Consider the following 12,594-nt stretch of genomic DNA (forward strand, 5'->3'; position numbering starts at 1 on the left):
ATGTCTATCGGTGCATTAAGGGTGTGACGTTTCTTCAGTAAAGCCTGAGTTTAATCATCATGGTTACCACCACGAGTATTGAAACTATTCGGTAGGGAGTAAGTTGCACTTGCCTCGAGCCGGACACAACAGGCGATAGTTTTAAAATGGAACTATAAGCAGTCTCCCTTATGTTTAGACGTGAGTGGAAAACATTTGTTTTTACTTGAATTTAAAAAAAATGCTAAGAGTGGAACAAATAGGGCGCCATTGAAAAGGTTTTGAAGTTCGTGCAGACACCAGCACCAAAATAGGCAGAATGAAACAAAAAAGAAGTAGATGCCATAATTGCAAGCTATGTAATCATAATGCCTTCATATCTTGTAAAATGAACTAAATTCGTTGTATTTAATATTATTTAGCAGAATGATTAATAAGATAAGAATAATATAAGAAGTTATAATGGGTAACGGAGCGAAACCTATTTATATATTTTTTATATATCGTTCATAAAATAAACAAATCGTTTTTCAATTTATGTGTAACTTAAATCCTGTAATTATGATAATGAAAACTTCAATCGTACAACCGCTACAGTTGTATTGCTGTTCCAATACTATGCTACATGTAATACTACATAATAAAGCTACATGTTCTATATTGAATTTTGCTCATTTTAACAGTCGGAAGGGACAAATAGAAGTGGCGCGTGGACTCCTGGAACGCTCTCTAGCGTTGGACGCGTCCCTTGCGGAGGCGGCCTCATCGCTAGCAGAGCTTGAAAGACAACAGGGCCGCACCAGCAAAGCTGAGACTCTACATCGTCGCGCCATTAAACTCAATAGCCGTTCTGCGCCCATTAGGAATAATTACGCCACTTTTCTGCATGACCAAGGTCAGTGTCGACAATCACAGTTTGATGGGCTTTTGCATCCACATGAAAACCGCTCATAAAACCAGGCCGACTAGGCAAAAGATTTTCGAGCTCAATTTAATGAACACACAAATGAGTTAATAGTCCTTCAAGCTAAAAGGTACAGTTAAAGAGTACAAAAACGCCGCTCCGTAGACGGACAACACGTTGTGTTCATTTGCATAAACGGCCTGTTCGTTCGAGGTTTCACTTTCAAGTAAATCGTTTCTACTTGATGGATGGCAACTGCTGCTATAAAACGTTACTGTTCATAAGTGGCAGTGACGATTTTGGTTGTGAAAAGCAAAAATCGGAACGGAAACACGCAAACCAAGCAGATGGAATTCGAGATGGATTTGTGGGCCGAGGGATATAAGACATGCTGCAAATAGGAGAAGGCCACGGAGGCTGAACAGCTTTTTGCAAGGTCTTAAGGTCGCGGACGTGCTGTCGATGGATTCGGCATGAAGCAGCCGCAGCAACAATGCCCGCGCACCGAAGAAATCGAGAAGAAAGATTGCCTCAGAGCTGTGGTATGTCAGGGGCAAAAGACGGGCTATCTTGTACAGTGGTGCAGCCTTTGTGCGATTGTTGCTTGAGAGTATTTCGCCGCCTTACGAACCACCTTTATCATTTTAACCTGTCGGCGTAAATAGTCAAATAACGAACGGAAAAGAGTAAGCCGAACAAAGCTAATGTTGCTCATGTTCGTTTTTAGTCATTATGGATGTTGCTATGATTGTTTTATTATAAGATTGTACCGAAAATTCTTTATAATGTAAGATTGTTTCCATGTTAGTCCATTTACACGCTCTGCACATATGTGAGTAAATTAATTATACAAAACTACTATAACATGTAACAGGATCATTAATAAATGATTCACCGGTATCCAACAAGTCACAGTGTTGAAGGATTCATAGTAATGTCAGACTGGAAGAGTTCTTTCAATGATTCATATAATCATTAGGAAGACAAAAAGTACCCTTTAGAGGTCGATGTGATGATTAACTAGAAGTCAGTTAACTACATGAAGAATTCAACATGTCGGAAGTTATCGAAGGGATACACGCATTTCATTGAGGGCCTCCACAGACATGTGGTGATGCCTCTCTTGATGAAATCTTGTTTATTAGTTTGTTGGTAGGTAGTTGTGTTGGGCTTCGAACTGTATCATCTATGTAAGTATTAACGCAATGTCTAATAATGCCCATCTACAACTGAGACAGAAAATCCCATGAGTGAAGTTATTCTATATGTTGATGAAATCTGATGGTCCTACGTCAAATAGAATAGCACGCGTCCCCGATGTCGATGCGTTTTTTTCAAAACGGTTGCCAACAACCGAAGCGTTGATGTGGTAGCAAAGTGCAAGCAAAGTTGGAACGAATCAACGAGAGCCTGGGATCGACTCGGGCACTCCTAATTACACCTGGAATTGGTATCTCTGTTTGAATACTTTTTGTTCGAGGTGTTCCGGTTATATCTTCCGCGCTTGATGTCACCCCCCGCACTATGCAGAAAGAGTTGGTAGGCAGATGTCTTCATTGGTATAATCGTTCTCTGGTCTGGTTAGTCATGCTTGTGTGGCTGGTATTTTTGGATCCTTGTTTGCTTACTAAGCTGACGAAACGATCAAATAATATATACAGTTGTGTGCACGACATTTTCAACCTTCCATTCGTACATTGAGTTTTAGCACTATATTTTTACAGCTTCATTATTGCTATTCCGATCTGGCATTAACAACATAGGCATCTCTTTCGATTGTGTAGTCGTGGCTTTGCGCCATGTCCGGTTTTTACATTTTCCTGATGACGTCTTCTTTGTCTGTGTTCTGTTCATTCTCACTACAGTATCGTTCAATAGTTCGTCTACCTCAACTCTTACCGTTTATTGCTATATATTCTTCTCGCTTCTGGCTTCTGTCCAACATCCGCCAGTACTTCTATCAGAGTGCTTCTATCTGATCTTCTAGAGGAAAAGAAGACTCATCAAACACTTGAGATCTCGTTGGTGAACTTCGAGAAGTGTATACCGTTATTTTTGCTGATAGCGAATACACGATCGTATCAACGATGCGACTTAAAATATTTCAAACGAGCTGATCCGCAATGTGCTCGTTACGAGTACGACTGTTTCCGCAATACCCCCAAAAGGGGTTTTTTATTTTATGCCCTGGTGCACCCGTATTATACACTGCGAGTGCGCGAACAAAATAAGACTGCAGACCTATTTTGCTGCATCTCTTTCTTTTTCGATGAGACAAGAGGCACAAGCAGGATATGAACTTCCGCTGCTCGGTATAGCGGGAACCGTTTTGTCAGACAAACGTTTTTCAGCAGGAGCAAATGAACAAGAAAAGGGGCTTCTTGACGTTAACGGGTTGGCTTAACACTAGACTGTAAGCTGTGCTGCATAGATACGAAACAGCAGCGGCTTGCTGAGAAAGAGAAATAGAGAACTAAGTACTAGGGCCACGAATACAATTTCTGAAAAAGGAGCGCGTTATCAGAGTCCCTCGAGGTCGTACTTTTTCTCCCCTTTTATTCCCGAGAACGCGATTCCGACTTCTCCTAAACTCACACAATTTCTATAGAGAATATTTACGGATAGAACTTGTCGTCTCACCGAGCAACATCCTCCACGTTGATAATCAATATCTTTCCTCAATAAGTGGTAAAAGATCATTTAGGGCGCTAGTATTTTAAAAGAGCCATAGACAACGTTCTTACAATCCATTCCGACCATTATCGCCTGTATTGATGAAGTGAGCCATCTGTTTCAAACTCGGAGAAGCTTGAGATAAGCGTGAACTCTGAGCCTTGAAAGTCGTAACCTTGAACAACGACTTGGCAAACAAGAACTGCAGTATGGAACTGGTATCGCTTAGCAGAGGCTTTAGTTACGATGGATCACTAAACAAATGGATAATAACGCAGCCGAAAATACGCAGCTGATAGTCGCACAATCCACATTAACAAATTAAGGTGTTAGCCACAATTTACTTTTACTTAGGCAAGTTGTACGGAAGTCTGAGAGCAGTTAGATTACAAACGTTGAATGAAACAGGGGCTTCAACGCTTAATTTCGCCGACCACTAACAACAACAACGACAACATATTCGAATAATTCAAATTATTTTTTCTTTCAGGTCGCGTCCTTGAGGCCTCCGAACAATTTAAGCAGGCCATCGCACTCGAGCCAGACAACACTGTGGCTGTACAAAACGCCGCTGAGGTCATGCGTGAGTTATCTGTCGATCATGAAGCTGAGAGTCTTTATAAAAGGTCTGTAATGATAGCGTCTCTCAGGGAGTAAATGCCTAAAAAATTTTCAATTTTCTCTTTAGAGAAAACCCTTTAGAGACTGAGCCACGAAATGCAAATATACGCATGTAGATAGGTTCATGCGTAAATGTGTATATATATAGTTCTAAATCAACCATAGTATTGTAGAACATTGGGATTTTATTGATTGTTCATTGTCCCAAACGTAGAGCAACTGCTATACACACGACTTAACGAATAATGCCAAACTTAGAATCATATTAATCTTGCCATATCCGATCTAATTGAAAGAAGCCGTACGTCATACTTGCACGTGATGAACTTTATGGTACAATACATACAATTTCTTTTACAGGGCCCTGTTGTTGAATTCTGACGACGTGTCAATTATGGATCAACTCGCAGTTCTTTACTTCAAAACTGACCGTCTTCACGAAGCCGAAGAGCTCTTCAACCGAATACAGCAAACGCAGCCTTACCATCGTGAAAGTCGCTTGCATTACGTAAGTACTTAGTATGCGATACAATACCCATACACACATTGGATAGTTTATTTATTGGTTTGTTCAAAAGAGTCTAACGCTGAACTTTATTTAAAAAAATTCATAAAATTCGCTTACTTCGCACAATAAATTCAGTGCGCTTCCGCGTTCAACCATGCCTGTATTACCATATCCGTGTGCCGCGTAAAAACTTTGTTCCCTAGCTAAAACCCACTTGGACATTGTTGACACCTTCGTTGAATCTCAGAAGTACCGATGCGCATAGACGAATACTCTACATGCAGATCTCGTAACATCTTAACAACAGCATGGTTTCCAGTCTGTGACTTTACACATGTTTTGTTCTGTTAAATCCAATAGGTTTGCCACTGGGTATATATATGTTTAGATCAGGCATGTGAAGGCCATTGTTCCATCTAAAGTGGGAATGGCTGGACGCGTTGGCCTATGTGCTCAATCACCTGTTTGGCATCGCAAGTGAAAGGGGTCTGACAGCAATGTCCATAATGAATGTCGCAGGTTCTAATGACAGTTAAATATTAAAGCTGTCCTATATAACGGAAGAGACGCAGCTCTTAAATAGCGCCGTCAAACGCTGTCCAGCGACTGGACTTTATCGTAGCAACAGTACCTGCCTTTAGTGCCGTTTTCTATTGGTCCACGAGCTAAAATATATAACGTAATATTGCTAAAAGTAAAATAGATATGGACGGCTACACTATCCTCACTGACAGGTCACCGCACTGAAATCCATGACATACTCGTCCCAATGAACCTAATAAATATGCTTAGTGGGCTAAATAAATTGCATTTCCATGCTATAGGTTGACGACGACTACTACCTTACCTGCCCACGGGTTAGGGTTAGAATTATTGATGGACACACAGAATTGCCAAATTTTTTTTATGTCCACATACACAATTTTAGGCATACTATTATTATTCCGTTTCGCAATGTACGTGACTCGAAAAGCTCTCAGATCGAGTTATAATTGGTTATGCCGTTCGGCGTGAGCCTATCATTTGAGAGAAAGTCTCTATCTATGTGGTCTGAACATGTCTGCGTGGACATCGAAAAGAAACCCAGTTGTTTGCGAAACCTAAAATGCTAAGCATAAGAACTGCAATAACGTAAACTGGGCGAAATGCTATTTTGTGTCGTCTGCTGCATCGTTGTCTCATAGTTCGTATCTATATACACGTACACATTCACGAACTCCTGCTTTGAGAATCAATGAATGACGTGCCAGCATCTCGGTGGGCTGCCAGGTCGATCACGTTCGTCTCAATATGTTTGCTGTGCATCCCCGCTACAACTGCACACTTGTACAGCCGCAGCTTGCTTCAGGCCGGGTCCCCTCTGTATGCATAAATCTTTCTCTTGACACCGACCGGAGATATAAGAAAAAAGATGAATATCTGTTGCTTACGAGCCCGCATCCAACGAAGTACGGAAGAGCGACAACTACGACAACGATTGGGCTAGCCCAAGTGGAGAGCTAGTACAAAATTGCATGCTGTGCACCTTATCACGACGCCCCTTTCTTGTCTATAGTGTTTTCAACCTAATACCAGTGAGCCGAGGCACTAGGCGTTTGTGCAAAGGAGAAATGGTGAGAAGGTGGATAGAAAAAGAAAGAGAAGGATAAGTACTGGGGACATCTATTTCTCCGTTCTTGGTTTGAGCCAGCAGCGACTCCAACCCCTGTACCAACAGGGACACATCTGGAGTGATGTTGCGTGCCTCTGCTATGCGTGTTAATTACAAAGTCGTCCACGAGCCCCCGCCGTCGTCTTTCATAGCAAGCTAAAAGGTAGTTCGTGGGTCGAGCTATCTATGTACGTCAGCTTCGCTGCTGGTGTTCTGCAAGGAACTGTTCCGGGTGAGATTACACTGATTGCAGTCGCCTGCTTATACCCCCCCCCCCCCCCACCATTTAGGTTCAACCTAACTCATATAGCAACAACCAGTTCGACACAACGCTGCACCATCCGCTTTCACCGCGTTTGCCATCTAACATAACCCTGTATGTGCACACTTATGAACGGAGATCCTGCTCAGCTTTTTTCAGTGGTCTGCAGCTCTGCTTGTGGATGCAGTTGGCCTTATTTTCCTGATGTCTATCTTAATACACCTGCCATCTACCTAGTGCCTATCCCCTTTGAACAAGAGCTTATTTGCTCTGTGATTGGACGGTACTGGCGTCACTTGTAGAAATAGCGATTGTGTGCCGTACTTGTGCGGCGGACAACGTCGACGGGAGGCGGAACGATGGGCACGGGTGGCCTGCTTGTCTGTGAGCAGGCCTAACCCTTTGAAAGTGCTGATCCCTTTTCGAGACCTACAGATACATATACATAGGCACAGAGACTAGTGACGCTAGCCTGTGAGAGCACAAGAGAGACTACGACTGAAAGCAGGACTACAAATATAATGACGAGAAGATTCTAGCTCGTGCTGGGCGAATATTCAGGGAAGACGACGCGGGGTGGCACCTAATAACTCTACTTAGTTTGGTGGGTTCATCGGTCGGTCTGTCGGCAAAATTGCCTGGTTTGCCTATTTAGACTGGCTGTGCGTCCTGGGTGATCTCTTTTCCCAAACTAGTGAAACAGACTAGAGAGAAAGGATCTGGCTTTTTGCCTTGGATCCCATTTGCTCTATTTTTCAACTGCACCACCAGCAGTATTTGAAGTGACTCTTGAGCTACTGCTGTTCTCCTAATTCCGAAGAAATTATGCTGATGAAATCCGATGTCTAAACTGGCAGGATTGAGGGCACAATTACAGTGACCATCGAATAAACAAAGAAAAAAAAATCAAGCAACAGAAACGAGTTAAAATTTGCCGCGGCGTTTTTATTTTTTTAAATAGATTAGCGTTACTCAGAAACTGATTGCTAAGCGCATTACTTATGCCCATATGGGATGTACTAACCTTGCAGGCGCAAATGCTTCTGTCACGTGGAGATACAACAAACGCTGAACATGTTCTCACCGAAACTTTAGAAAAGACCGGCGAGGGTTGGCGTGATGGACTTCGTCAGATGGCTTTGCTGTGCAGTTATACAAATCGGAGCCTCGAGGCAGCCGTATGGATCAGAAAAGCGTTACAGCTTTGCCCGACGGAAGGTGTTCGTGAGTGTGCACCGCTTCATGCTGATTATGGGGATATTCTTAAGGATCTCAGTCATCTAAACCGATCCGCCGAGGTAAGTACCGATAAAAGAAGCTTCAATTTAAGATGTAAGATAAGAAGAAGATTTAATGTAACGACATTATGCTTGTTGGCATAAATTATTTATTACTAGAGTAAAAACTGCGGCACATTTGCCACTAGTGTGTAAACTGTTTTGTGGGATATCCGTGGTAATGCTATTTCATTGTGCCTGGCTATCAACTTGCAGTGTTATACAGAAGCGATAAAACTTCAGCCTGATCTTGCCCACGCTCATATCAACCTCGGGGTCATCCGACATCTTCAGGTTAGGCGTTTTGTCTTACAGCAATAATATTTAATTTTCTTTCTTTATCTATAACCATTAAAGACACAGGTGCTTTAAACAGCAAGAATTTGCTTATACTCGTAGCATTCTTGTTTGAATCACGCAACGTCCGTCTAATCTTCAACGGTCCTAAAACTATTATAGGGTGACTATTCGTCGGCGTTTCATCATTATACTGTTGCCTATACGTTGGAGCCCACGAACACGCTTGTCATCGAGAACATGGAAAAACTTCGAAAACGAATTCTCAAATCGTTCCGACAGCATCGAACGGTCATCGATGCAGCGTTCGAAATGAGCTGAGATAATCGGCTGGGTACGGGATCGGCCTTCCTAATCCTAGCGCTCTCAGCGACAGCAGTGAAAACCTCCTACTCTCGACGCTTTTCCTACCAAAGAGGTCGCGATGCCCATTAAATTATGAGTATATAAAGAAAAACAGCAGATGATGATGCACATACATCCTGCTTCTTCAGCATTTGCAGTCAGTAACGTTTTGTCGCAAATAGAGCGACATATGACCCAATTTATCTGTACATAAAGTAGGTATATATACGCAGGGAAACGTGTGTTGCAATGAATGACCCAGTGAAACGGGAGCGAAACTTGGCCCCGTTTCACTGGGGGGGGGGGGGGGTTAGTGGGTTAACGTCCACATTATGGATATATTCCATCATAGATTCAATACACGTGCACACGAAGATTGAAAGCAATAAGCAAAGTGTTTTAAGGAGGAATTATCCCATATTTCTCCTCTGTTGTACAGAAATAATGAATCCTCTTCGATAAAAGTAAAAACCGGCAGTAAAAACACCAGTGTAACAAAATCAAGTACACGTGAGCGTGCTTGTATTTGACACAGGGGTTATATTTGTAGATGGTACTAAGTAAGCTAAACACAAAGTTTCGAACGATGTTATGAATGTACATAGCGCGAATTGTTGTCGCCCTATGTCATAGCGTGAAACTAATTGGGGTTACAAAAGCCTGAGGGGGAATTTGATTGATTGATTGCTTAAGTGTGCAAGTGCCATGTATCTAGGGATTGACATGTTATGCACGAACATCATCTAGACAGACGAATTCAGCCAACGCAAGAACGCTCAGATGGGGCACGGGCAATAGCTAGGATTTAAAGATCTGCAAAAAGACCTATACAGACAAGCTTCTTTCTTGTGGGTTTCGTTTAGTGCTGTGGCAAGCATAAAATAGACTAGAAATAAGAAACCGAAAAATCTTGGTAAACTGGCAGGATCACGTCTGTTTCCTGGATCACCAAGAACCGATACATTTGCAAGCATTCGAACGGCAAAAGGGGAAACGATTAGGAAAGCTGTCCTGCTATTAGAACGGGTGGTCTAATTGACGTTTCGATTAGTGGGTTACTATCTACAAAAGGTGAGTAAAAAAGATCAGTTACGTTTAAATGGTGTTCTTAAGACGAAGAGATTAGTTGGATTATCAATTATACATGTAGAAAGACAAATATTTTAATCAATATGTGCCCGGACGAAGCCGACAAGTTACTTAGTGCCTACAATCTACGCCAGCTTAGTTATTCGACAGAAGCCGATAAGCCATTTAAATGGGTCAGTACTTCGTGACCCGAAATTCCTTTGCCATCCGATTTGATTACTACTTATCGTAGATCCATTTAAATGGAGGTGAGAAGTAAAACAAGATAAATTTGTCAAATATTTATGTGCGCAGAACTTCTGCAAACATGTCTTCGTAACACGCTTACCTTTTGATTTGCCTCACCTAGCCACGCGCAAGCCATTATCCACGAGCTATCTCCGATTGACGAGCGTACATAGCATCAACGAATATGTGGATGGGACTAATTATAATTGAGTGAAGCTTAGTTTTGAAAAACAAAACGCATCTAAATATGTCCGGCTTCGACTACAAACTATGAAATTTCCGACAGTTTTGGAGGTACGCAACAAAGCGGAAAACGACCATTTTCCGGATCACTGTCAGCAATCTGGCTCAATAAGCTACATGCCCTACATTCCTGCCTAAAAACCGGACGTAATATTCCGGCGTAATAACTACGGCAACGACGAGGTCGATTTATTTGGCTTAATTATCTATTGGAATATAGTATCGTTCTCAGGAGCGTTTCACTCTTATTTAACACAAACGTATTTGATCTACATCTCGAATACATTTACATCAAATAAATACTACAAATATCTATCTTAGATATTTGCTCGTTTCGGCCCTTAGTTATAATAGGCTCATGGTGAGCTGATCGCGACCGCGCAAGGCAAAGGATAACTGGGCCTGGATTAGCTACACGGAAAATTGGACAAGTGGAACTGCAACAGAACTACAGCGAAATGTGAAGCCACATAATTTTGTATTTTACTGTGATAAGCAATGCAAGATCTGTACATTAAGGAATAAACACAAGATTGTGTACATATACACACAAGCACATATATATGAAGAAATCTCTATATGTATGATCATAAAATAGAAAGGGATAAACAAATAAGAGCGAGAGCGAAAGATACGAACTTAACGTAAACAGACAAGCAAATAAAATTGAAAAAGTCTAATAGATATACATGAAGTAGAGGTAGATATGAGCGAGCCGTGGATGATTGATGAATCCATAACGTTTTTGAGTAACAGTGAAGAAGAGCTGCGACAAAAGAACTGTATACCAAATGAAATATGATGCACAGAAAAAAAAAAAGACAAATTAACTAAACGATGTATGGAAACGTGAAAGATGTATTACTGATAAAATCATTAACCGTGTAGTAAAACTATGACAAAATAAAAGATAAATCTATTTTTACATGTTCCCCGTAAACTAGCATTTTCTATTACCCTAACTATTAGGCTGGCCAAAAAGTTATTTGGCGCCTCCTTATGACGCCCAGCATTTGCTTCAGATTCGAAAAGCCCTTGTAATCTCATGGGCGAAATTTTGCTTTGGATTGAAACTACAAATACACATGTCGATGGTAAAACATATGAATTTTCGGCGTTTACTTTAGTTCATCTTCTGCCTAAGTCAAAAATAGCTTTGGGTGTTGGGTCTAAGGTCGATCTGCTAACGGAAAAAAATACGCTTTGCTTGATGAAGACCCTGGATACTAAGCAATTTGTTCACCGGCTAATAAATGTTACCTATACGTTATATATATGAATACAATTACCTAGGAGTTTTTTTCGAACTTAAGTTGTGAGCTACTGACTCCATCCAAATACGTCTATGGTTTAGTTCGACTAGACTAGAAGGATTTTCTACACTGACAATGGTGAGACGATAAAGAAGGATACACATAACATACACAACACCGGGCCATCCTTTTCCATAACAATGCCAGGTAACACACTGCAAAGCGCATTGCAAAAATCTACCTTGCAAGCATTTAAGCGGAACGAGCTTTGTATTGCTGAGCCAATCCAGTGAAATACTTGTTCTTCCGATATCTGACAATTTCCTATCAAACATCTGATAAGGAGTAACTCAGACATCGGCTGGGCATGCTCTTCAACATGGAAACATTTCTGACTGGAGGGAATAGTTTGGCTGAAACATGGCAGTTATGGCGGATGTATAGTAAATTGTTGCTGACATTTGTATACTACTTTTTGACCAATCTGTTACATTTGAATAACGTAATTATGTTTCATTTCAGTAGTGCACCGTACAATGGCCAGGCTAAGCGGAGCGGCTTTCGTTAGAGGTACGTATTGATGTGATAGAGATCAACAAGGCTGGAGTTTTTGCGTTCCCCTCAGGCAGTGCAGCAGATTTGACTGCTGGCTAATTTTACCATGCCATCTTATTGTATACATAACCCGACTGTCAAGATCAGAAGCTTCGACAATGTCCTTCCAAATCAAGAATGGCACTCCTATATTCATCAATATGTCAATATACCTGAACTAATATTTCTTACGCTGAACAAGATGAAATTAGCGAAATCAAATTCGAAGGCCTTCAAATAAGGGTGCATATCATAGTTGATAGCAGCGCCTTAGCTGTTCGTAGGTCGGTTGTATCGTTCTTGGAGACATCCATTTTAGCGGACTGCTGTCTAGTCTCGGTTGGAAGCATCATTCTAAGCCATCGTTGTCGTTTGGCATACCCCCTTATCGAAAGAAGAACAAGTCGGTCCTTTTATTTCCACAAAAAGCTCCTCATCCTTTTCATCCTGTTCCCCTTCTTAAGCCGTCGTCGAAGTTGAAGCTAGCCTTTCGTGTCCGGGGTCTGCCGAAGGCCCGACTGACGTGGCCAACCGATGTTAGTGACGCCGTCTGCCGTTGCCCGCCTGTCGAACTGGCGGGAAAATTTAATTTGAAGAAAAATGAACAAAGCATCACACTGGGCGCTCCCTGCTGCCCGCATCGCCGCCAGAATTCTCGCTATGGTCGTTT

The 12,594-nt window shown here is 41.7% G+C and overlaps 1 protein-coding gene across 5 annotated transcripts in view; it reads left to right on the forward strand.

The window, feature by feature from the left end:
• The window catches only part of LOC111244362 (protein O-mannosyl-transferase TMTC1-like), a 155,098-nt gene that overhangs the window by 132,753 nt on the left and 9,751 nt on the right, over positions 1-12,594 (forward strand). The window contains exons 8-14 of one of the 5 annotated variants that reach the window (XR_015320340.1): positions 663-874; positions 4,047-4,182; positions 4,538-4,685; positions 7,630-7,896; positions 8,092-8,169; positions 8,335-9,588; positions 9,956-11,017. Coding sequence is in view for 3 of the 5 variants with exons in the window: in XM_022791386.2 (XP_022647121.1) it covers positions 663-874; positions 4,047-4,182; positions 4,538-4,685; positions 7,630-7,896; positions 8,092-8,169; positions 8,335-8,493 (1,000 nt within the window). In the remaining 2 variants the exon portion in view is untranslated. Of the gene's footprint in view, positions 1-662; positions 875-4,046; positions 4,183-4,537; positions 4,686-7,629; positions 7,897-8,091; positions 8,170-8,334; positions 11,018-11,852; positions 11,901-12,594 lie in introns of those variants that run through there. The other 4 variants (XR_002670863.2, XM_086979162.1, XM_022791387.2 and 1 more) reach the window with 4 other exon arrangements.

This window comes from Varroa destructor, unplaced genomic scaffold (genome assembly GCF_002443255.2).
Source record: "Varroa destructor unplaced genomic scaffold, Vdes_3.0 BEIS01000002.1, whole genome shotgun sequence".
Lineage (NCBI taxonomy): Eukaryota > Metazoa > Arthropoda > Arachnida > Mesostigmata > Varroidae > Varroa > Varroa destructor.